The sequence below is a fragment of the Choloepus didactylus genome, chromosome 9 (assembly GCF_015220235.1).
Source record: "Choloepus didactylus isolate mChoDid1 chromosome 9, mChoDid1.pri, whole genome shotgun sequence".
Classification (NCBI taxonomy): Eukaryota; Metazoa; Chordata; class Mammalia; order Pilosa; family Megalonychidae; genus Choloepus; species Choloepus didactylus.
Window position 1 is genome coordinate 59,623,752 of NC_051315.1, and position 26,712 is coordinate 59,650,463.

A 26,712-nucleotide genomic window follows, 5' to 3' on the forward strand; every position below is an offset into this window, starting at 1 on the left:
CATCAACCTTTTTTAATAAAAACACTTCAAAAATTGAATTGAGGAATTGAAGGAAACTTCCTCAGTATGATAAAGTGCATATATGAAAAACCCACAGCCAGCATAGTACTCAATTGTGAGAGACTGAAAGCCTTCCCTTTAAGATCAGGAAAGAGACAAGGATGCCTGCCTTCACCACTATTATTCAACATTGTGCGAGTTCTAGCCAGAGTAATCTGGCAACACAAAGAAATAAGGCATCCAAATTGGAAAGGAAGAAGTAAAATTGTCATTGTTTGCAGATGATATGATCTTATATTTGGAAAATCCTGAGAAATCGACAACACAGCTACTTAAGCTAGTAAACAAATTCAGCAAAGTGGTGGGATACAAGATTGATGCACATAAGTTAGTAATGTTTCTATACACTAAAATGACCTAACTGAAGAGACACTCAAGAAAAAGATTCTATTCACAGTAGCAACTAAAAAAATCAAGTGCCTAGGAATAAAGTTAACCAAAGATATAGAAGACCTCTACACAGATAATTACATAACTTTACTAAAATAAATAAAAGGGGACCTAAAGTAATGGAAAGATATTCCATGTTCATGGATAGGAAGGCTAAATGTTATTAAGATGTCAATCCTACCCAAACTGATCTACAGATTCAATACAATTCCAATCAAAATTCCAACAACCTACTTTGCAGACTTGGAAAAGCTAGTTATCAAATTTATTTGGAAGGAAGGGGGTCTCAAATTGCTAAAAACATTTTTAAAAAGAAAAATGAAGTGGGAAGACTTACATTTCCTGAATTTGAAGCCTACTATAAAGCCACAGAAGTCAAAACAGCATGGTATTGGCACAAAGATAGACATACTGATCAATAGAATTGAATTGAGAATTCAGAAGTAGACCCCCAGATCTATGGTTGACTGATTTTTGATAAAAACCCCCAAATCCACTGAACTGGGACATAACAGTCTCTTCAACAAATGAGGCTGGGAGAACTGGATATCCATAGCCCAAAGAATGAAAGAGGACCCCTACCTCACACCCAATACAAAAATTAACTTAAATTGGACCAAAGACCTCAATATAAGAGACAGTACCATAAAACTCCTAGAAGATAATGTAGGGAAACATCTTCAAGACCTAGTATTAGGAGGTGGCTTCTTACACCTTATACCCAAAGTACCAGCAATGAAAGAAAAAATAGATACCTCAAAGGAATTTCTCAAGAAGGTGAAGAGGCAGCCAATGCAATGGGAGAAAATATTTGGAAACCATGTATCTAATAAGAGACTGATGTCTTGCATATATAAGGAAATCCTACAACTCAATGACAGTAGTACAAACAGCCCAATTATAAAATGGGCAAAAGATGTGAAAAGACATTTCTCTGAAGAGGAAATACAAATGGCTAAAAAAAAACACGTGAAAAAATGTTCATCTTCACTAGGTATTAGGGAATTGCAAATCAAGACCACAATGAGATATCATCTCATACCAATAAGAATGGTTGACATTACACAAAGAGGAATCTACAAATGCTGGAGAAGTTGTAGAGAAATTGGAACTCTTATTCATTGCTGGTGGGACTATACAATGGTACAGCCACTCTGGAAGACAGTTTGGCAGTTCCTCAGAAACTGGGATATTGAGTTACCCTACGATCCAGCAATTTTACTTGTCAGTATATACCCAGAAGATCTGAAAGCAGTGACATGAACAGACATTTTCACACCAACGTTCATAGTAGCATTGTTCACAATTGCCAACAGATGGAAACAATCCAAATGCCCTTCAACAAATGAGTGGATAAACAAAATATGGTACATACATACAATGGAATACTATGCAGCAGTAAGAAGGAACGAGTTCATGAAACAAATGATAACATGGTGAACCCTGAAGACATAATGCTGAGTGAAATAAACCAGACACAAAAAGAGAGATGCTGTATTTTACCACTAATGTGAACTCTGTGAAAAATGTAAAATAACTGTCTTAAAATGTAGAATATAGGGGACCTAGAGATAGATAAAAGCTACTGAAGGGGGAATGATGATCTAATATGTACAGCTATGTCAATGAGGGTGAACTTAATGGTATGGGAATGGTCAGGTGTGACTATGGTTTGTTAATGGGATTATAAGTATCAGTGATGCATTGAAGGTGAACATGTTCATAAATGGTTGTTTAAAGGCATGTAACACACAGAGTAGCACCACAAACCTGCCCCTGATTAAGAGCTCTGGGATGTTTTATTTTATGATAATTGTTTAAAGTTGAGAGTGATGATGATTATACAACTAAGTAAAGATAATGTAAGAAACTGACCATTTATCTTAGAATAGCATATATATTAAGTGAAATGAGGAACCCACTACTTAATAAATCAGGCCCTTGACTTGAGGCTTGCTCTTGTGAAGGTTAGGGCTGTAAATGGAAGGCTGAGCCTTCCTATAATTATGCCTAAAAGACATCTCCAGGGAACCTCTTTTGTTGCTCAGATGTGGCCTTTCTCTCTCTAAGCCCAACTTGGCAAATAAATTACCTCCCCCCCCCTCCCCTGCCACGAGGACATGACTCCCAGGGGAATGAATCTCCCTCGCAACATGGGACATGACTCCCAAGAATGAGCCTAGCCCTGGCAGTGAAGGATTGAAAATGCCTACTTGACCAAAAGAGGGAAAAAAGAAAGGACTCAAGCTGAGCTCACAGTGGCTGAGAGATCCCAAACAGAGTTGAAAGGCTATCTTGGAGTTTTTTCTTATGCAGGCTCCAACTAGGCATCCCAAATGGCCACACTATGCCATGCCCTTTCCAAAAGTAGTCCCCAAATATCTGAGATTCTATAAAAGATTCACTCACTAAGTTTTATCTCCCAGAAACTTAAATCCACCAGAGTGTTCCTATGCCAGACAAGTCCTAAAACCCAGAGGCAACAGCCTCTTTAAGAACAACAATCAGGGAGAACCTAAGATGGCATCTAGGAGAGACAGGGCAAAGAAATACCTCTGTGAAAAATACTACATAAAAGCCAGAAAGTGACCCAGAACACCAGTTCCAGCGATGCACCAGCTGGACAAGTTCTGCTAAATCCACAAGGACTGTGCACTTGGTGAAACTGGGAGTCTGCATTCTGAAATGATTGAGTAAGCTGCTAAATATCTGGCAGCCACACTGCAGTATGGGGAAACCGAGGGTTGGCATCTGGAGGCGGACTAGTTCTTTTTCAAAAAAAACAAAAGTGGCTGCAGATATGGCAGTGAGAACTGCACAGTGAAGTGTGGCAGGAATGGGCTGTGCGAACACCTCAATCTCTGGCGTGGACAATAGCCTTTTGCACACCCTCTGCTAATTGTCTTGGAGCGAAGAAGGCAGAGGTTAGCCAAAAGGGGAAAAAAAACCACGCCCCTTGCAGGCATCTTCCTGGCAGGCTGGAATGCTCCTGCCCGATACCAGAGCCACAGCCCAGAGCCACGCCAAAAAACCCAGTGTGACAGGGAGTGTTTTCAGCAACACAAGTACATGCCACAATATCAGGCGTGGACAGTAGCCTTTTGTGCACCCGCAGCTAATTGTCCTGGAGCTGGGAAGGCAGACCCGTGAGAAGAGGGGGAAATTAACACACCCCATTCAGCCATCTTTTCAGCAGGCTGGGAACGCCCCTACATGGCCTGGCGGCCCAGAACTTCCCTTGAGGGATGGCGCGCACTTGTGACATAGCACAACCTTCCCTCAGCAGAGGCCCTAAAAGGGCTTGGCTTGGAAGAGGGGCCCGCTCAGAAATCCCAGGGACCATACGGCAATACCAAAGACTTGTGGGTCAGTGGCAGAGACAATCTGTGGTGAGACTGAAATGAAGGTTTAGACTCTTGCAACAGCCTTAAATCTTCAGGAACACCTGGGAGGTTTGATTATTAAAGCTGCTCTGCCTCCCTAACCACTCAGACACACGCCCAACATTCAGGGCAGACAGCACCAACAACACACCCAAACTTGGTGCACCAATTGAACCCCACAAGAATCAGACCCCCACACACCACAAAGACAAAGTTGGGGAGAACTGACTTGAGGGGAATAGGTGACTCGCAGACACCATCTGCTGGTTAGTTAGAGAAAGTGTACACCACCAAGCTGTAGATCTGACAAATTAGAGATTCATCTTTGAATAATCCTACATATCCTAAAAGAACCCTATCAAGTAAAGCAAATGCCAAGTGGCCAAGAACAACAGAAAATTTTAAAGCATATGATAAAGCCAGATGATATGGATAACCCAAACCCAAACACACAAATCAAAAGATCAGAGGAGACACAGTACTTGGAGCAATTAATCAAAGAACTAAAGAGAAACAGTGAGAACATGACACAGGATATACAGGACATGAAAAAGAGCATGGCACGGGATATAAAGGACATGAAGAAGACCCTAGAAGAGCATAAAGAAGAAATTGCAAGAGTAAATAAAAAAATAGATGATCTTATGGAAATAAAAGAAACTGTTGACCAAATTAAAAAGATTCTGGATACTCATAGTACAAGACTCATAAAAGCTGAACAATGAATCAGCGACCTCGAGGATAACAGAACAGAAAATGAAAGAACAAAAGAAAGAATGGGGAAAAAATTGAAAAAATCAAAATGGACCTCAGGGATATGATAGATAAAATAAAACATCCAAATGTAAGACTCCTTGGTGTCCCAGAAGGGGAAGAGAAGGGTAAAGGTCTAGAAAGCGTATTCAAAGAAATTGTTGAGGAAAACTTCCCAAACCTTCTACACAATATAAATACACGAAGCATAAATGCCCAGAGAACTCCAAATAGAATAAATCCAAATAAACCCACTCCAAGATGTATTCTGATCAGACTGTCAAATACTGAAGAGAAGGAGCAAGTTCTGAAAGCATCAAGAGAAAAGAAATTCACCACATACAAAGGAAACAACGTAAGATTAAGTAGTTAGTACTCAGCGGCCACCATGAAGGTGAGAAGGCAGTGGCATGACATATTTAAAATTCTAAGAGTGAAAAATTTCCAACCAAGAATACTTTATCCAGCAAAGCTCTCCTTCAAATTTCAGGGAGAGCTTAAATTTTTCACAGACAAACAAATGCTGAGGGATTTTGCTAATAAGAGACCTGCCCTACTTCAGATACTAAAGGGAGCCCTAGGGACAAAGAAAGAAAGGAGAGGGAGATGTGGAGAAAGGTTCAGTACTTAAGAGATTCAATATTGGTTCATTAAAGGACATTAAGAGAGAGAGGGAAAAAATATATCTGATAAACATAAACCGAAGGATAGGTTGGCTGATTCAAGAAATGCCTTCACAGTAAAAACATTGAAGTAAATGGATTAAACTCCCCAATTAAAAGATATAGATTGGCAGAATGGATCAAAAAATATGAACCATCAGTATGTTGCATACAAGAGACTCATTTTAGACACAGGGACACAAAGAAATTGAAAGTGAAAGGATGGGAAAAAATATTTCATGCAAGCTACAGCCAAAAGAAAGCAGGAGTAGCAATATTAATCTCAGATGAAATGGACTTTAAATGCAAGGATGTTATGAGAGACAAAGAAGGCCACTACCTACTAATAAAAGGGGCAATTCAACAAGAAGAAATAACAATCATAGATGTTTATGCAGCCAGTCATGGTGCCACAAAGTACATGAGACAAACACTGGCAAAACTAAAGGATGCAATGGATGTTTCCACAATAATTGTGGGAGACTTCAACACATCACTCTTTCCTATAGATAGATCAACAAGACAGAAGACCAATAAGGAAATTGGAAACCTAAACAATCTGATAAATGAATTTGATTTAACAGACATGTCTAGAACATCACATCCCAGATCACCAGGATACACTTTCTTCTCTAGTTGATCACAGAACTTTCTCCAGAATAGACCATATGCTGGGACATAAAACAAGCCTCAATAAATTTTAAAAAAATTGAAATTATTCAAAGCACATTCTCTGGCCACAATGGAATACTATTAGAAGTCAATAACCATCAGAGACTTAGAAACTTCACAAGCACCTGGTGGTTAAACAACACCCTCCTAAAATAAATGGTTTATAATGTAGAATGTAGGGGAACTAGCGATAGAGAGCAAAGGGGGAATGATAACCCAATAAGAACAGATAAGCTTTCGTGGGTAAATTTAACATTCTGGGAATGCCCAGGAATGACTATGGTTTGTTAAGTTCTGATGGGTATGGTAGAAACAAGTTCACAGAAATGTTGCTTTATTAGATTATTTTCTTGGGGTAGGGTAGGAACATGTTGAAAGTAGTTATTTTAGGTTAGTTGTCTTTTTCTTATTCCCTTGTTATGGTTTGTTTGAAATGTTTTTTCATTGTATATCTTTTTTAAAAAAATTTTTTTATATAGTTAATTAAAAAAAAGAGTTAAGAGTTAATGACAATCAATGCAATATATGATACTGGAGTGGATCTAACAATGGAGGAGAAAAGCTCAAGGAGGCATAAGGAAAAATTGGAATATAGAATTTAAGCTTTATATCCATATTAATTTTTTTGAATTAACTGCAGTTAAGGATATAAGTGAATATTCTTGTTCATAGGAAATGTACATGGAAGTGTTATGAGTTCAAGGAGTATGATATATGCAGCCTGCTCTCAAATGTTCAGAAGATGATAAATGAGTAGATAGATAATTGATAGAAAGATAATAGATATAGTTGAAAGAAAGAGAAGGGGGGAGGGAAGGAGGGAGGGAGAGAGGAAGGAAGGAACTGCAAAGGTAGCAAAATGTAAAATTGGTAGATACATAACTGAGCCATCTCAACAGGTGAACTCGCTGCCCTCCCCCCTACATGGGACCCGACTCCCAGGGGTGTAAATCTCCCTGGCAATGCAGAATATGACTCCCGGGGATGAATGTGGACCCGGCATCGTGGGACTGAGAGTATCTTCTTGACCAAAAGGGGGATGCAAAATGAGATGAAATAGTGTCAGTGGCTGAGAGATTTCAAATGGAGTCGAGAGGTCACTCTGGTGGACATTCTTAGGCACTATATAGATAATACCTCTTAGGTTTTAATGTATTGGAATAGCTAGAAGTAAATACCTGAAACTACCAAACTCCAACCCAGCAGTCTGGATTCCTGAAGACAATTACATAATAATGTAGATTACAAAGGGTGACAGTGTGATTGTGAAGACCTTGTGGATCACACCCCCTTTATCTAGTGTATGGATGAGTAGAAAAATGGGGATAAAAACTAAAGGACAAACGGGGTGGGATGGGGGGATGATTTGGGTGTTCTTTTTTCACTTTTATTTTTTATTCTTGTTCTGGTTCTTTCTGATGTAAGGAAAATGTTCAGAGATAGATTGTGGTGATGAACGCATAACTAAGTTATCATACTGTGGACAGTGGATTGTATACCATGGATGATTGTATGGTGTGTGAATGTATTTCAATAAAACTGAATTTAATTAAAAAAAATTGGTAGATACAGATAACTGGGGGCGAGGGGGTGTTGGAGTTCTCTGTATGGGGTTTTTATTGTATTTGCAACTGTCCTGTATGTTTGAAATTATTTCAAAATAAAAATTAAAAAAAAAAAAGAACACAATCAGATCCAGCCTCCTTCCCCATACTGTCAACACCACCTTTCCATATGAACAAGTTAGAGTGGTCACTGACTAGACACCCCTGAAGATGGAGAAAGAGATTAAGTGAAAGGAAGGGGTAGCAACAAACAAGATAAGATTTAACAAAGGTCTATGAATACTGAAACTTTACATAAATATATATATATACACATACACACACACACACACACACACACATATATTTAAATGCTGGGGTATTGGAATTGCTTGAAAGAGGTAAATGACATGGTGGAATTGTAACCTATAACATTCTTTGAAATTTGCTCTATAGCGACTCATTGAATTGTGCTTTGAAAGTCTTCACCTTTCTGTAATACTCTATATTTCATAATAAGGAAAGAACTGAAACTGTGGAACTGTAACCCATAACGATTTTTTAAATTGCCTATATAACTGTTTGTTGTGCTATACATCGAGAGTTAACACATTTCTGTGTGTATATTTTACTATAATGGAAAGAACTGAAGTTGTGGAACTGTGACCCATGATATTCTTTGAAATTTGCTCCCTATTTGTTGAATTGTACTTTGAAAATTATCACTGTTATGTATATATGTTAAAGTTCACAATAAAAATGCGTTTAAAAAAAGAATCTAAGAGGAAGTTGGTCTTAGAGAAAAAGAACCTCTAAGTCTGGAAAGATGTGGGGAGAAGTTAAATGAAAGTATCCAGAAGATTTGAGGAGGAAGAAAGTACTGTGAGGAATCCCAAGATCGAGCAAGGTATCCACAGAGATGGGAGTGGGCTGTGGACTCCTGGAAGGGTTAGATCTTTGAAATATCCTCATGAGGAATATTATAAAGAGTTGACAGACTACTGATTGCTCAGTAGACAACCCAGGTGGAACTTAATAGCATTCTGTTGTAGTCAAGTCTATCAGTGTCTAAGATAATGTATCTGGAGCATCTTTCCCATCCATCATCTCCAGCAACTCTTAGGCCTAGGAGTAAAAAAAGCAGATACTGTCTTATGGCTGGAGATTGGCTTAGATGGATAGGATGTGTGGAAAGAGGGGCAAAGGAACCAAGGTTAGCAATGAGAGTATTCTTGGGGCACTTTAGGGGTTTGGAGGAAAGTAAAGCTAGAAGTTCTAGAGTTTAATGACTTTGAGCCTGAGAAGGGTCTGGGTCAGGGGGCTGGCAGTTACAGTGAAGACAAACAGCAAATTCAGTGAGAGAACGGGAGGCTATGGAGAGAAAGGGGGATTTCAGAACTGAGATCTTGGGAATTTTTGAGAGGTAATTGGGAACTAGGGATAACTGAGTTGTGGGCAATTTTAGTCAAGTGGAAATAAAAGTTCTAAGGAGTTGAGCAGGTTGAGGAACCTTCAAATGAGTGTGGAAGAATTAACAAAGTGATTGGCAGAGGTTGGGCTGACCTCAGGGGAAGGGATAGAGAGAAGGCAAAATTGGGAATCAAATGCTAAGAGGAAAGAATGTATCCTGGAATTTAGTGGGTAACAAGATGTTCTGGTTTGCTAATGCTGCCGGAATGCAAAACACCAGAGATGGATTGACTTTTATAAGGGGGGTTTATTTGGTTACACAGTTACAGTCTTAAGGCCATAAAGTGTCCAAGGTAACACACCAGCAATTGGGTACCTTCACTGGAGGATGGCCAATGGTGTCCGGAAAACCTCTGTTAGCTGAGAAGGCACATGGCTGGTGTCTGCTCCAGAGTTTTAGTTTCAAAATGGCTTTCTCCCAGAACGTTCCTCTCTAGGCTACAGCTCCTCTTCGAAATGTCACTCTCAGTTGCTCTTGGGGCATTTGTCCTCTCTCAGCTTCTCCAGAGTAAGAGTCTGCTTTCAACAGCTGTCTTCAAACTGTCTCTCATCTGTAGCTCCTGTGCTTTCTTCAAAGTGTCCCTCTTGGCTGCATCTCCTCTTCAAAATGTCGCTCACAGCAACACCGAGTTCCTTCTGTTTGCCAGCTCTACTGATCAACTTAGACCCACCCTGAATGGTGGGGATACACCTCCATGGAAATTATCTTATCAGAGTTATCACCTACAGTTGGGTGGGACACATCTCCTTGGGAATGCTCAAAGGATTCCAATCTAATCAGCACTAAAACATCTGCTCCACAAGATTGCATCAAAGAATATGGCTTTTTCTGGGGGTCATAATACATTCAGACCAGTACACAAGACTATCATGAGAAGATAGTATAGAGGGTGATGTGAATTTTAAAAGAGGAGAAATTGGTTAGGGAGAACAATGGTTGGGAACAATGAGACGGGGTTTGGAGGACAGGTTCTCCCTTTCCCTCCCAGTGTGGATGGAAGATGGACATGGGGCAAGAAGATTCTACCTCCTGTTACGAGGAGGTAGAATGAGTATTTGAGAACAAGACTGAGAATCATAAGTTTGTCAAAATGGAGCAGAAGCTGCATATAATGCATGAAGAAAGGCTTGAGTCGTGAGGCCCCCATCTCACCTGTCCTGGGTCTAAGCATTCTCCTCCTCTGATGGCACATTTCTTTGGAAAGTCAGGCTGTGAACTATTTTCCTTTCACATCCTACACACACACACACACACACACACACACACACACACACACACTCACAGGCAGAGGCACCTACGGAGAAACGATATCATTTAATATCAGTACCTGACGCTGACTATACCATATGAATGAAACTATTGGAATGTAAGTTTTTTCAGTAATTCACAATTCTGTCATAAGGTTTAAAAACTCTAAAATTCTATGAATGAATAACAGTTTGAGGCTGCATTGTTACTTAATCTGTCATGGATTCTTTTCAACGATTTGGTTATTTCCTTTGAATCCATTTCCTTGACCTTCAAAAGGACTTCTGCCCCAAAATAGTTTTACGAATGCCCGAATTTATTAATATCATCTGGCATATTGTTTTACCATTAAAGTTCAGAGAAATAGAGCTGAAAACATGCCTTTTATCTTCACAAGAGTTATGGGAAGAGGAATAAAACCACTCTGGAATGCGAGTAGAGGCAGCACCAGGCCAGCTCATTGCACTGTGGCTCTCTCCTGCACACCAGCCTCCTGCCACTCACTCAGCTGTGATCCTCGGTAAAATGACAACATCGTGCAAGTCGTGCCTCTGCAGGGTGGCTTGGGACTAGCTGAAACCACAAATGTTAAACCGTCAAATGCCAAGGGTCTACTCTGTGTATTACTTGGTAGCAGAATTAAGTTGCTGGGTTTGTTGTTTTGTTTTTTTTTCCTGCTCTTTTTAATGGATTTTGCTTCTGTCCTTGCAATTTGCCTGAGGCTGATTAAAACAATGACCTCAGCTTTTCTGATTTCTTTTCAACCTGCAACAGTGACCTTTGAAAACAAATTTCTCTCTGTGTAACTGCCAGCATTCCCCAGTGTATGCCTTGCTCACTGCCTCCCTCTTTTACATGCAAACATGCATACGCATGCACATCCACACACTCCACTCTCCATTTCACATACACTGATAGGTTTCTGAGTGAATGAATGACTCCTTAATGATTACTTCATAAAGTCCTAAAGATGCATGACACACGGGAAGTTAAAGATCCTCCAGAGAAAAAATATATACTGCTATCTATCTATCCATCCAGCCATCCATCCATCCGACCATCTATTATCTGTCATCTGTCTACCTATCTGACTGAATAAATTTCTGAATTAATTAACAAACATTTAATTTTTTGTTGGTGTCATTGATGCTTGCTGTCTAGAGAAGGTATAGATGGTAGTTTATTGGAATCCCAGCCAAAAGCTTTCTTAGATTAAAAACAGCCAGATCCTATAGTAATTTCCACCCAAACAATTCTTCTATTTTTAAATCTATGTATCGTAATGTTTGTTTGATAGATATAAACTTATGTTCTGGAGCAAGATAGAGCTCAAGTAGTTATCTAGGTGGTATCTCCATCTACGTTTTGACTCTCATAGAATGTTGTCACACCTAGATGGTCTGCCTTTGTTTTTTCTCACTCTAGATTCATGATTATATAGTTAGAGTCAAATAAAAGTTTCTCTTTCATCAACTCTGTTATCAAAGGTGTATTGAAATGGAAATAATGATTTAGAAGAAATATTGAACATCACTGACTTTGGTGCAATAATGGTACTCTATCCCTGGTTTTGAATAACGTTTTCCTTTCTGTGTGGAGCCCATGGAATGTAGCAACAAGAGAGTGGTTTTCTAATCCATGCAACTTGTCAACTTGTCTCTGAGCTCTGCCCATGGCCACAGAGGCCCTTGTCTTACACCCTTGAGGAACACCATAAGGCCATCTTTGAGCCTGGACACTCTCCCTCCTTCTCTCTTTTTTCCACACACCCCCCCCCCCCCAAGCATATTTTACTTCCTTTTGTATCTAGAATCTCGTAGGGGTAACAGTCATGCTCTACTCCTTCCATTCCACTCTTGGGTGGCAGGGAGGGCCCTGATCCTGGGTGCAGAAGAATGGAGGTGGAAGTGATGTCTAAAAGGCCATCAGGCATGTCTTATGCAGAGAGTAGCCTCTCAGTAGCTTCCTTCTGTCACTTTGTTCTGTATCTTAGTGGGGATGAAGGGAGGAATGCATCCTGCCACACCCACATGAAGCTGCTGGCACCCCTGTTTACACCCGTCTCTTGGAAATTACAGCGTCCATAGACATAGTTTGGTGGACAGGAAGTAGCTAAGAGATTAAGGAGTCATTTTTGGACAAAAAGATGTTTGTCAATTTTTGTTCATAGGACCAGCAGCTCAAACAAAGAAGTTTTCAGGCCAGGCCCAGTGATGAGATATTAATAGTTTATCCATAATAAGGCATAGAGATTAAACTGTAGTGAAGGCAGCAATCATTCAGGAATTTATTCCATCAGAACAACTTCTGCAGTGTCTGAACCAGTTTGGTGCCCCTTAAAGCTCCTTTCCCACTGACTGGCCTGACCAAAATTATTCCATAAATATCACTCATCCCTCACCTCATTTGTGTCCCTGTTGTCTTAAGGGAGCTCCTAGCCTCTGCCTCTGGCTCTGTCTCACTCGTCCATCAGATTCTGTTCTTATTCTCCACCCATTTCCTTTAACTTGATGCTTCAGACTTGCCCTGGTTTCACACCTTCCTTGAGACCTAGACTTTCAGATACCAGCTCTACATTTTCCTGATTCCTGGAACCTAAGACCAACTCTACTCACCACCACTGCCACCACCATTACCACCCACTCCCTACTACTTCACCAAACTCCAGGAACCTGTCCAAGCCAGAGCTTTGGCTCTCTTTCCCTCTAACCTTCAACCCCAAATCTCCATTTGCCTGGAAAGCCAGGCTGGGCAGCCAGCATATTTAGAGCCTCATCAAAAAGAGAAGAGATCTAGCAAAATGCAATGTGGACTTTGCTGGAATTTGAAAATGTCTTCTGAACCGTTAAAACTATAATAACATAATAATACCCTTTGATTTAATAGAATCCCTTTTGCTATTATTTATTTATTTCTGCCATTTATCTGTCTCTCCATTTCTCAAGGCTTTGGAAAACTCAATCCAAGTACGTTTTAGTTGGAAATCTGTAATTTTCCCGTTAAGCAAGGAATTCTTCAGGGAACTTGGTAATAGATGCTATTCCCAAGTAAGGCACTAGGTGGCATATGTGAATTTAAAGGAAATTTAAGTTGGTAGATACTAGTGACAACAATACTTAACTCAAGAAAATTGAAAAATATTACATCAAATTTATTTTCATTAATTTAATTAAAACTAAACAAACTTAAAAGAATACTTGTTCTAAGTATTTGTGAATTCTAAGCAAATACAAAAAACAATAATAAATGAACATTGGAATAAGTATGTTTCTTTTCCTTTCTTCAGTAGACTCTCCAAACCCCATAGCTAATGAAGCAGACAATAGTTTCAGAAAAATATTAGTTGGTGAAGGTAGAGGTGAGGCTAGCAGATAAGTTCTTCCTGGGTTGGAAAAAATGAAGCAGTCTTCATCAGAGTAGAAATGTCTTGCATCTGTATAAACTTCTAGATTGACAGCTTCAATTTCGAGAGCAAATAATTCTCCTGCATGGTACTTTCTGCAAAATGTTCAGTCAAGGCCAGCTAAAACTAGGGCCCAGAACTCTTAACTTCTGGCCCAGTGCTTTTCCCCTATCCCACACTGAGTAGTGATAAGTTTGTGAAAGCAAGTGTAAGAAGGTCTACTGTGGCCTTGAATTAATTTTATACCTTACAGACTATATGTTAGTATACCAAAGAGTATTTGTGTTGATTGCCAACCAAGTTTTAAAAATAACAGTGAGCAATGCCTCCCAAGCAAAAGTCTTGTGTCTGTGCACAGAAAGAGGTTTGTTAAGATATTGAGTGGATTTCTAATAGCCAAAAAATTGAACCACCCTAAATGCTGATTAACATGGAGCCGGGTAAATCACTTGGTGCATATTCATATGGTGTAAGATTGCCCAGTGCTAAAAGTGAATGAGCTAGATGTATGTATAAAAAACCTTAGCCTAAAAAATCATAATGTTGAAGGAATAAAGCAAGTTTGCAGAATAAAACCTACAGCATGATGTGATTTATGTAATTAACCACACACAGAATCTGTATATTGTCCATGGGTACATATATGTTTGTAACCAATATTTTAAATAGATTGGAAGGATACCACCAAATAGTGATCATCCTGGGGGAGAGAAAGGGATAGGACATGGGTCACAAAAGGATTACAGATAAACAACTAAAATAAAATTTAAATAGTTATCAATTCACTGGTATTTGATATCTTATTCTGTGCAGTTTTCTGTATTTTAAAAAAATTCTCTAAAATGTGTATGAGGATGGGGATTGCTGGTAGATAGCACAAAGGACCCAAGGGAAGAGAAGGCACATTTGGTTATACCCCAATGAGAACGCCTCACACCAAGCAGAAAGAATGTGAAGAGGTATTTATTCCTGGAAGTACCATAATTGGCAATTGAAAAAGGCAAATACAAGTGTTAGGTGGACCCATTTGGTAACCCTTCCCTCTGTGGCAGAAGGGAAGCTGAAGCTGTGGCACTCACCTTATCCCTGACAGTTTTACAGTGACATGAGAGAGAGCATGGGGACCTGAACTGGACTTGTTCTTCCAGTCCCCGTCTGTGAAGTCTGTGATAAGATGGTGAATGAGCCATTTTTCACTGCCCACTTTCTACCACATAATTTCTTGTCTTAATGCTAATACTCTCTTGATAAATTTCTAGGCATGAAAGGATGCATACCAGAAGACCATATCATGTGAAGAATGCTGAAAAATACTGCCTTGAAGATGATTTGGTCAATCTAGAGGTTCTGGATGAGGTACTAAATCTATAGTACAAAATCTACACCTGTGCTATTTGTCCTATGTGAATGGTTGGAACTTTGTGTTCAAGTATCTTCCCCTAAGGTCATTTGAAAATTTAACTATAAACTTGAGGTGAAGCTCAGGAAACGTTTGGTTGCTGTGACCATGATCCCCTGTTATGTGTTCATTTAGAGTCCCTGGAATGATGAAGAGAAAAGGGCTTATTGGATTTTTCCAGTAAAGCCTTTATAGTGTGGGCTTGATTGATGGATTATATCAGCTGAAATTATTTTCTATTTAACAAAAAATTGCAACTTAACCCTGGAAATCAAGATAGTTGTTTGTTTTTCATAAAGAAAAACTTCATTTAGGAAAACAGTGAAGTTAATATAGCTTGAATTCTAAATTTGAAAACTGTGATAATCCCTTTTTAAAATATGCATGCTTAATAGAGCTGTTAATTGCACTGGACCTACTTCTGCTAATTCTGACTCTGGAGACCCTTTACTTCAATGCCTGAATCACTAAAGTGTGATATAGAAGTGTTCAATTCTATATTCCAATCACATAAATTTTAAGTACAAGGCATTGAGAAATGAAGGTACTGTTTTGTCTGTATGTTAACAATAGGAATGGCCTATTAAAGCACATTCTATTTGGAACATTTTGATTAGGTGAGACAATTTTTTTTTTCACAGCAACAAATAAAACCTTTGTTGGATATCTCAATGTTTTTTTTTTTACCAATTCCCTAAGTGGGCCTAATTCTTTTAATATATGCCTAATTTTTCTTCTTTCAAGGCAAATATTGACATTTAGGATCTGCAGGGTCACAAGGATTTAAATGGACAACTCCTATCTTTCAGTGAAAAATATTCTTGTAAGAATAAATGTATTGTTATTTCTAGAATCTCTCTCTTGATTGGAAATAATGTTTAACCTCAATACCATTTATCCTCTTCTTAGGATATAATTATTCATCAGTTACAGAAGCGTTATGTAGACTTGCTGATTTACACATATGTTGGGGACATCTTAATTGCCTTAAACCCCTTCCAAAATCTAAGCATATACTCTCCACAGGTAAGGAATGCTTTAAGCGTATGTTACTTCTTAATAGTAAATTCAAAATCACAGCGAAAAAGAAAAGAAGGTAAAAGTGAGAATAAAATTATATCACCCATAGGGTATATAACCCAAAATGCAAATTCTAATGCAACAAAAACTGAATTTTTGCATTTTTTGGGGACTTTTTAAAACAAGCTGAACAATAGTAACTAACATTTATTGAGTGCCAGGCCCTGGTTACCTCATTTTATTCTATCAACCCTGTGAGACAGGTAATATTATTAAGCCCGTTTGGCAGACAAGAAGACTTAGCATAGAAAAGTTAACTCACATGCACAAGCTCATGAAGCCAGTAAGTGCAGAAGTGGGATTTGAACTGAGGTCTGTGGAGTCCAGAGCCTGTGCTCCCCTGCCTTCCTGATGTAAGACTTCTCCTAATGACAAAGCCTTTTCTTAGTGGGCAACAGAAAGTAGAGCATTAGAAGGTATAATACTTACAAGTCTGGCCATTTTCCTCCGAGTTAATTATTTTTTCTTTAGTTTTCCAGACTTTATCATGGTGTGAAACGTGCCTCGAATCCCCCCCACATATTTGCATCAGCAGATGCTGCCTACCAATGCATGGTTACTTTCAGCAAGGATCAGGTAAGAACTCAATTGCTGCTATTCCTTTCCTACCAAGTGTTCCATCTTCTTCCTCAGCTATTCATTGGTTCTGCAAATTCTGGTGGCTGATGCAGACCCAAGGAAATAAGCAATTAAACAGCAGTTCAGTCAAACTGGAGCACTGATAAAGTCATAGTAGCAGGAGAACATGAAAACCTTTTACAGAAAATGTGAAACATTTGATTCAAGAGCTTATTTTCCCTTATAAAATGTAGTAAGGATATTTCTAATATGAATATAATGAGAATATAGAGCAAAACAAATCCAGTTATATGGCCATTATTGTAATAGGAACAGGATGTAGAATGGCAGAAATGAAATTCCTTATGATTGAGGTCTCAGAATTTTCATGATCCAGTCCTTTTGTATGAAATACTGTACACCCTTTGATAGGATCCTGCACCACACTGTTTAGCTGCTGAGAAATTTGTATGGGTTGGGTAAAGATTGAATTACCTTAAACTTGATGTTGGTTAAACACAGCTGTCACCCATACATCTTAACGTCCTTAACTTCCAATTCACCGTGATGACATATCCAACATTTGACCACTCCTTTACTTTTCGATATGTATGTTTTTCTGTGTTTCTTTACTCTGTCTGGAACAAGAGTCATCAAATTTGGTATACATTTTAGGAGAGATTCATTACATGTGTGTTTCCTAAGAACTATTAAGCCCCAGCTTTAGAGTTTGTTGAGGAATACATGAAATTATAACAGTGGAAGTTACAAAATGAGGTACATGGTTTCACTATAGGTTAGAAACTTGGCTTCTCCAAATTCTTGCTTTTCCCAGAGACCTGTGAAAGGTCAATAGATCTCAGAGAGAGGAAGTGAAGGGAGAGAGATGTGGGTGGTTCTCAGATTAAGAAGCTGCCCCACTAATCTTTATACATAAAGAGCTCCTAGAAATCAATAATAAAAAGACCAACAAACAATACAATTAAAAATTGGATTGCAAAGGATATGGACAGGTCACAAAAAAGAAAGTATGAATGATCTTAAGCATATGAAAAGATCTTCAACCTTACTCATAACAAGAGAAATGCAAATTAAAAAAATACTGAGATACCATCTTTTGAACCTGTCAGATGGGCAAAAATCAAACATACTCTGTTGGTGAGACTGTAGGGAATCAGGCCCTTACGTATACTGGTAACAATCCTTAGCAGTTTGGTGGTATCTATCACATTTACAAAATGTAAATACCTTTTGATCCAGCAATGCCACTTTTAGGAATTTGTTCTACAGATGAACTTGCATATAAATATAGTAACCTTTGTATAGGGATATTCATTGCAATATTGTTTATAATAGCAAAATAAAAACCCAAACATCCATCAGTATGGGGCTGGTTAAGTAGATTATGGTACATCTATATGATGGAACAATATGTAGCTATACAGAAGATTAAAGAAGCTCTCCATGTACTAAAATGGATAGTCTCCTAAGATATTTTACTCAGTGAAAAAAGGAGAGCCTACAGTAGTGGCTATTATATGAAAATCATAGTTGAATACACAAGTGTTTTACAATGCTATGACTTCTTCGTTTGATGCTGCATTTTCTGTGTCAGTGCATTGTCATCAGCGGTGAAAGTGGTTCTGGGAAGACAGAAAGTGCCCACCTGATTGTTCAGCATTTGACTTTCTTGGGAAAGGTATTCGTTGCCTGCTTCATGTATTATGACTAGAAGTTACTGCATAGTAACTGAATATTTTATAAATGATGGAAATTGTGTCTTTATTATGGCTTACATGAAAACATTCCGTTTTTGTTGTTTCCCTGTTGATAGCCTCTTAAGATATCAGCATGCCATCCTTCTCTCATATAGTGAGGAAAATAATGCTAGCACAAATTTATTAAGTTGTCAGTAATTAATTTTTCTTGTTTTCAATGTAATGGAAACATTTGGCCATTAAGTAATAAAATTAGTTAAACACTAGGAACAGGATTGGGAAGGGCTGCGAAGTGATTAAAGGATTGGAAAATACAAATCTTTGAGCAATGGTTGAAGAATATGGAATTTTTTAGCTTGATGAAAGGGACATTGAAAGAATGACTTCAAAAATGGTCTAGTAGTTACTATATTGTGTGTGGGGGTGTGTTTAAGGAAGTATGTGTGTGTGTGTGTGTGTGTGTGTGTGTGTGTGTATGTGTGCACGCACACTCAGAATTAATATATTATGTGGCTAGGAAAGAACTTGGGGACTTTTACAGGTGAGATCTATTAGCATAATGGATAACAGAAAAGGCATGGGATCTCTCTATTTAGAATTCTTTCTAAACAGGTCAGGCATTTTACCTGTCAAGAATTTTAAGTAAAGTATAGCTGGTCTTAAAAACTGTTACTAAGGCAAAGGCCCTAACTTAACCCGATGTTTAATATGTACCCAGGGAGTTGCTTATCTGAGACAATGGTGCTTGTGGCTCATGCTAATTTCTCAAAATGTAGTTCTTCCCAAAAGGATAATGTGAATTTGGGTAGGCAGGGAGGGATACTGGCAACTTTGCTGGAGTAATGTTTCTGGAGGATCCTCTTGACTGTTCTCTGTCTGTCACAGGCTAATAATCAGACCCTGAGAGAAAAAATTCTACAGGTCAACTCCCTAGTGGAAGCCTTTGGGAACGCGTGCACTGCCATCAACGATAACTCGAGCCGTTTTGGAAAATATCTGGAAATGATGTTTACACCAACCGGAGCTGTGATGGGTGCAAGAATTTCTGAATATCTCCTCGAAAAATCCAGAGTTATAAAACAGGCAGTGTAGGTATACTATTTTATCATTCTGATTGTCTCTTCAATATAGGTGGGGAGGCTCTGGGAAATTTAACAGTTTTATTTTCCCCCTTTGTTCTTCACAACTCTCAGCCTCCCCAAGGGCAAAGGATTATTCATGCAAAAGGTCAATAGTAGCTTCTGACCTAAAAGATATTTAAGGGCAAAATTCAATGGACCTGGGGTGGGAGTGCTTTGGGATAGGTATGCCTGTTTCTCCTGAGTTGATTATATCAGATAGAAATGAACAAAATTGCAGATAGTTTCAAAAATTAATGGTTCCCTTAAAATTGACTTTGCCTATAAAAAAAGTACTGAGAATATTCCACATGTTAATTTCCCCCCTAAGATTAAAGAGGAAAAGACAAATAATCATTCCACTTTAAGACGAGCAGTACAGCAGTATGAGTAAAAGCATGAACTTTGCTCTCATTCACATGCTGGCTCTGACACTTATTGTGTGACCTTGGGCGTGTCACTTAACCTCTCTGTTTCCCAGCTTTGTCATCTGTGGCATAGAGTTGCTAATAGTGCCTACCTCATGGGTTTGTTGTGAGGATTAATGAGTTCATTTATATAAAATCACTTAAAAGAATGCCTGGTATGGTAACATGTTATCAAAGTTTTAGCACTTCACTTTTTATTGCCGAATAATCTTCCATTGTATGTATATATCAAATTTTGTTTATCCATCTGCTGATGGACCCTTGGGTGCTTCCACCTTTTGGTTATTGTGAATAACACTGTGATGAACATTGGTGTACAAATATCTGACTGGTTCCCTGCTTTCACTTCTTTTGGGTATATTCCTAGGAGTGGAATTGCTGGGTCATATGGTAATTCTACGTTTCACTTTCTGAGGAATCACCAAACTATATTCCACAATGGCTTTACCAATTTACATTCCCAACAACACTTGTTAATTCTAGTTATTTATATATATATATATATATATGTAATAGCAATCCTAGTGGATGTGAAGGGGTGTGTTACTATGCTTTTGATTTACATTTTCCTAATGATTATTGATGTTGAGCATTTTTTGTATACTTATTGTCCATTTGTTATCTTCTTTGGAGAAATGTCTATTCAAATCATTTGCCCATTTTTAAATTGGGTTGTTAGTCTTTTTGCTGTTCTTTTTATATTCTGGATATTAAACCCTTATCAGACATATGGTTTCCAAATATTTTCTCCCATTCTATAGGTTGTCTTTTCACTTTCTTGATAATGCCCTTTGATGCACAAAAGTGTTTGTTTTCATGTAATCCATCTTACCTATTTTTTCTTTTGTTCTTATGGTTTTGTTATAAAATGTAAAACTCCATTGCCTAACACAAGGTCCTAAAGATATTTCCCTATATTTCCTTGTAAAAGTTTTATAGAAGTAGCTCTTATATTTAGATAGTTTTGATCCATTTTGAATTAGTTTTTATGTTAATTAACATAGGGGTCCACATTCATTCATTTGCATGTGGATTTCTAGTTGTCCCAGCACTATTATCTCTCCACTGAGTGGACTTGGCATCCTTGTTGAAAATCAACTGGCCATAAATGTTGGATTTATCTCTGGACTCTCAGTTCTATTCCATTGATCTATATGTATATCTTTATGCCAGTACCACACTGTTTAATTGCTTTGACTTTGTGGTAAGTTTTGAAATCAGGAAATGTGAGTCCTCCAACTTTGTTATTTTTCATCATTGTTTTGGCTATTCAGGGGCCTTTGGAATTTCATATGAATTTCAGGATCAGCTTTCCATTTCTGCAAAAAAGGCTTCTGAAATTTTGATAGGGATTGCATTGAATATGTAGATTTTTGTGCAGTATTGACATATTAACAATATTAAGTCTTCCAATTCATGAACAGAGGATGTCTTTCCATTCATTTAGGTATTCTTTAATGTCTTTCAGCAATGTTTCGTAGTTTTAAATATACAAGTCTTTCACTTCCTTGGTTAAATTTATTCCTGGGTATTTTATTCTTTTTTGATGCTATTGTAAATGGAATTGTTTTCTTGATTTCCTTTTCATATTGTTCATTACTATTTTATAGAGACACTACTGACTTTTGTATGTTTATCTTGTATTCTGAAACTTTGCTGAATTCATTTATTAGTTCTAGTAACTTTTCCTGTGGATTCTTTGGGATTTTCTATTCATAGCATCGTGTCATCTATGAATAGAGATAATTTTACTTCTTCCTTTCCAATTTAGATGACTTTTATTTCTTTCTCTTGCCTGATTGCTTTGGCTAGAACTTCTGATACAATGTTGAATAACAGAGGTGACAGTGGACATGCTTGTCATGTTTCTGGTCTTAGAGGGAAAGCTTTCAGTCTTTCACCATTGAATATATTTGCTGTGGATTTTTCATAAGTGCTCTTTATCATGTTGGGAAAAAGTTTCCTTCTATTCCTGGTTTTATGAGTTATTTTATCATGAAAGGATGTTGGATTTTGTCAATTTCTGCATCAATTGAGATGATGATGTGGGTTTTTTTTCCCCTTCATTCTTTTAATGTGGTGTATTACATTGCTTGATCTTCTTATGTTGAATCATCTTGCATTCCTGAAATAAATCTCACTTGGTCATGGTGTGTAATTATTTTAGTATACTGTTAGATTCAGTTTGCCAGTATTTTATTAAGGTTTTTTGCATGTATATTCGTAAGGGATATTGGTCTGTAATTTTCTATTCTTTTTCTGCCTTTATCTGACTTTGGCATCTGGGTAATGCTGGCCTCATGAATGAGTTAGAAAGTAACTCCCCCTCTTCTGTTTTCTGGAAGCGTTTGAGGAGGTTCAGTGTTAAATCTTCTTTAAATGTCCGGTAGAATTCACAATGAAACCATCCAGCCCTGGACTTTTCTTTGTTAGGAGGTTTTTAATTACTGATTCAATCTCTTCTTAAAGGCTTATTGAGATTTTCTATTTCTTCTTGCATCAGATTAGGTAATTTGTATTTTTCAAGAAATTTGTCCATTTCATCCAGGTTTTCTAATTTTTTTGGCAAATAACTATTCATAGTACCCTCTTATAATTCTCTTTTTATTTCTGTAAGGCATTAGTAATATACCTACTTTCATTCCTGACTTTAGTTATTTGTGTTCTCTCTCTGTTTTTCTTTGTCAATCTGGCTAAAGGTTTGTTGATTTTATTGACCTTTTCAAAAAGCAACTCTTGGTTTTGTTGATTCTCTCTATTGTTTATTCTCTTTTATTTATCTCTGCTTTAATCTTTATTATTTCCTTCCTTCAGTTAACGTTGAATTTAGTTTGCTCTTCTTCTTCTAGTTTCTTTAATTGTAAAGTTAGGTTATTGATTTGTGATCTTTCTTCTTTTTCAATGTAGATATGTAGAACTATAAATTTCCCTCAGAGCACATCCTTTGCTGTATCCCATAAGCTGTGGTATGTTTTGTTTTCATTTGTCTCAAGATATTTCTTAATTTCCCTTGTGATTTCTTCTTTGACCCATTGATTATTTAAAAATGTGTTGTTTAATTTCCATATATTTGTAAATTTTCCTGATTTCAATCTGCTTTTGATTTCTAGCTTCAATCCATTGTGATTTGAGTAGACACTTTGTGTGTTTTCAGTAATTTTAAATTTATTAAGATTTGATTTGTGGCCTAGAATATGGTCTGTCCTGGAAAATGTTCTATATGCACTTGAAAAGGATGTGTATTCTGCTGTTGTTGGGTGAATTGTTCTATGTATGTCCATTAGGTCTAATTAATCAATAGTGTTGTTCAAGTCCTCTATTTTATTGATCTTCAGTTTAGACTTTCTATCAGTTATTGAAAGTGGTGTATTGCAGTCTCCAACTATTATTGTATAACTATTTCTCCCTTCAATTCTGTCATTTTTTGCTTCATATATATTGGGGCTCTGTTATGAGATGCATATATGTTCATAATTATTATATACACTTGCTGGACTGAACCTTTTAGCAATATATAATATCCTTCTTTGTCTTTCTCTTTTTTTAATTACTGTTTACTTAGACTAACAATAATATAGCCACTCTGGCTCTTTGTGATTACTGTTTGCATGGAATATCTTTTTCCACCCTTTTACTTTCAACCTCTTTGTGTCTCTGTACCTAAAGTGAGTCTCTTATAGACAGCATATAGATGCATCATACTATGTCATCCAATCTACCAGTCTCTGCCTTTTAACAGAGGAGTTTAGTCCTTTAAGGTAATAACTGAGAAGGAAGGATTTACTTCTGCCATTTAGCTATTTATTACCTGTATGTCTTATATGTGTTTTGTTCCTCAATTACACCTTACTCCTTCTTTTGCTTGTATTTTAGTTGCTTTTGTGTAGTGTACCATTTTGATTCACTTCTTCTTTCCTTTACTCTGTATTTGTTTAGTTATTTTCTTGGTGATTTTGTTTGTAACTACAGTTAACATCCTAAACTAATAACAACCTAGTTAGACTAGTACCAACCTTGTTTCAGTAGTATACAAACTCTCTACTCCTATATATCTCTGTCCTTCCCACTTTATATTGTCATTGTTGCAGATTACTTCTTTCACATTATATGTTCATTAAAATAGATTTTAAATGTTATTCATTTGCCTGTTAAGTCATTTGGGGAGGGGAAAGCAGTTATAAACTAAAAGTACGATAATACAGGATTTTGTGTTTCCCGTAGATAGTTACCTTTACCAATATTCTTTATCACTTCTATGGCTTCAAGTTACTAACTAGTGTCATTTAATTTCAGCCTTAAGGACTCCCTGTAGCATTTCTTGTAGGGCAGTTGTTTTAGTTTTCCAGCTGTTAAAACAAATAGCATACAATGGGTTGGCTTAAACAATGGGAATTTATTGGCTTATGGTAAAGAGGCTAGGAGAAGTCGAAAACCAAGGAATCAGTAAGGCAGTGTACAAGTCATCGGTCCTATTCACCTAATTTTTCTGGTTCTGCCCCCTTCCAGGCACTTAGAATTCCCTTGTTGGCCCTCTTGTGGCTAGGTGTAGTCAGGTGAATAGTTCTGGCAAATGAGCATCTAATGGCAACACTTTCCAGAGTCTCTTTATTCCCTTTGGCATTGTGACTGGCAAAGTGCAAGGTGGTGGTGCTCCATCAGCCTAGGTCTATGAGTCATTGCAATGAGTGCATTCCCCCTGCTGACATACAGTGGACATGTATTCTGAGTGAGAAGTAAGCCTTTTTGAAGGGAAGCACTAAAATCTGGGGCTGTTTGTTACTGCAATAAAATCTAGCCAGTCCTGATGGGTACAGGGATGAAAATCAAATTGAATTTACAGTAGGGATATTGATAGGAAAAGTTTGAAAACTTGAAAACTAGAGGTATTTGCAGAAAAACAATAGGAAGGTAAGATCAAGATGGGTCAGCCAAAACCTGCACTTTTAACAGAGGATAAAGAATAAGTCACATTCACACCAGGTGTTTCAATTCACAAAGCCCTGAAAGGACTTCCACATCTCAATGAATGGTGCTACCATCACCAGATGCTCAGTAGAAACCAGGGAGGCAAATTCCATGTCCATTTCCCCAACCACCCTCATCCAGTCTGCTGGGATGTTCTTTGGTTGACCCTCCAAAATACATCTTGACTCTTACTCTTGTTCTCCATCACCATTGCCATTACTCTACCCAATCCACCATGCTCTCTCACCAGGACCTCCTGTTTGGTCTCCCTTCCTCCATATTGGCATCTTACAACTGCTTCTCCATCCTGCAGCTAGATAAATCGATTCAACCCACACACTTACAGTGCTCCCTCACCCCAGTTTAAAATACTTCAAAGGATCTTAATTGCTTAATCAACAAAGTCCTTGTTATGATCTAACAAGGCTTTGTGTGGGCTGGCCCTGACTATCTATGTACCACTCCTCTGTGCTAGCTCACTGGCATTCTTTTGGTCCTATATTGGTGTCATGATGAGAGATTTTGTGTGTTGCTCCCTCTGCTTAGAATATTTGTTCTCTTTCTCTTTGTAACTCCTTCTAGCTCCTTCTCATATTTCAGGATTTGACTTAAGTGTTATCTCCATAGAGAGTCTTTCTCCTGCCATAAAACAGTAATCTCCATCCCCCAATGTTATTCTTGATCTCAGCCCCTTGCTTGTTGCTTTCAAAGTTCTCATCTCGGTTAGTTTCTTGTTTCCTCTAACTCTGGTACTAGAATGAAAGCTCTAAAAGGGCATGAATCCTCTTCATCTTGTATCTCTGGCGTCTAGTGTGGTACCTGGCATGATTAGCACTCAATATTTTTATCAGATAAGAGAACACATGTCTGAGAAATGGTAATTAGGGGCATCTAGATAGGATGTAAGACAGGGATAAAAATGTACCAGAAGCGCTTTGACAAGTTGAGCAACCAAAAAAAAAAAAAAAAAAAAAAAAAAGGGACAACCAGGAGAGTTTGAGTGGTGGTGCTTACGTCAGGAGATGGGGCCAAGGTGTAGAAGGAAGATTTCTTTCCGCCAGAGTTAGGTTGGGCAAAGTGAAGATATGCCAAATCCTGGGGCATAATCAAAAGAAACTGTCTTCTTCCAGAGAAAAGAAAGCAATCTAGAGCAGTGCTTTTCAACCTATCTGTGCTGAAGGACCAGCTTTTAAAAATCCCAATCCATTGTGAACTGATATTTTTATAAACTACAATGAAGATGAATTATCAAAAAAAAAAGATCATTATGCTCTTGGTTGTCATAGCAGTGTCACTTGACTAGACACATACTTTCTGGTTCCTTACTTATCTCATCGTAAGCTATACCAGTCTGCAGATCGTACTAAGGGTGGCACTTATCCAAAGGACTCAGATCAGGGTGACCTGAAAAAGGGTGGACACCAGGAAACCAATGGGACTGATGAAAGGTGTTTTGAATGGTGTTTGAAAGAACCCAGATTTGGAAATGTGGAGACCTTCGTTCTGGAACGAATTTTGCTTCTTTATCTGCTATGCGACTGATGAGCTACTCCCTTACAGGGATTGTAGTAAAGTTGGAAGTTTGGCCAATCTCACTAAGCTGGACTTCACTGTTTCTGAAGCTCCATGGGCTATGAACAGAATTCATGTGGCATAGATACATATGTGCTTGGACTGGGATAGAAAGAGCTGTTACGTGTAACATTCTCCAAATCCTCCTTCTGTTATTGTAAAGATGTATGTTTAATAATGTAACATTATGACAATTATTTTACTGCTTATATCACTATCACTACTCTTGGGATGTAGCATATTTCATTGCCTGAAAATGCATATTTGTTACAGAATAATATTTTGCAC

General features: G+C 37.9%; 1 protein-coding gene across 2 annotated transcripts in view; it reads left to right on the top strand.

Moving 5' to 3' along the window:
• Positions 1-26,712, top strand: part of MYO3B (myosin IIIB) — a 348,697-nt gene that overhangs the window by 8,511 nt on the left and 313,474 nt on the right. The window contains exons 2-6 of one of the 2 annotated variants that reach the window (XM_037849672.1): positions 14,846-14,942; positions 15,895-16,011; positions 16,537-16,641; positions 18,239-18,322; positions 19,227-19,429. In XM_037849672.1, the coding sequence (XP_037705600.1) occupies positions 14,856-14,942; positions 15,895-16,011; positions 16,537-16,641; positions 18,239-18,322; positions 19,227-19,429 (596 nt within the window). In that variant the 5' untranslated portion in view covers positions 14,846-14,855. Of the gene's footprint in view, positions 1-14,845; positions 14,943-15,894; positions 16,012-16,536; positions 16,642-18,238; positions 18,323-19,226; positions 19,430-26,712 lie in introns of those variants that run through there. The other variant, XM_037849673.1, reaches the window with a different exon arrangement.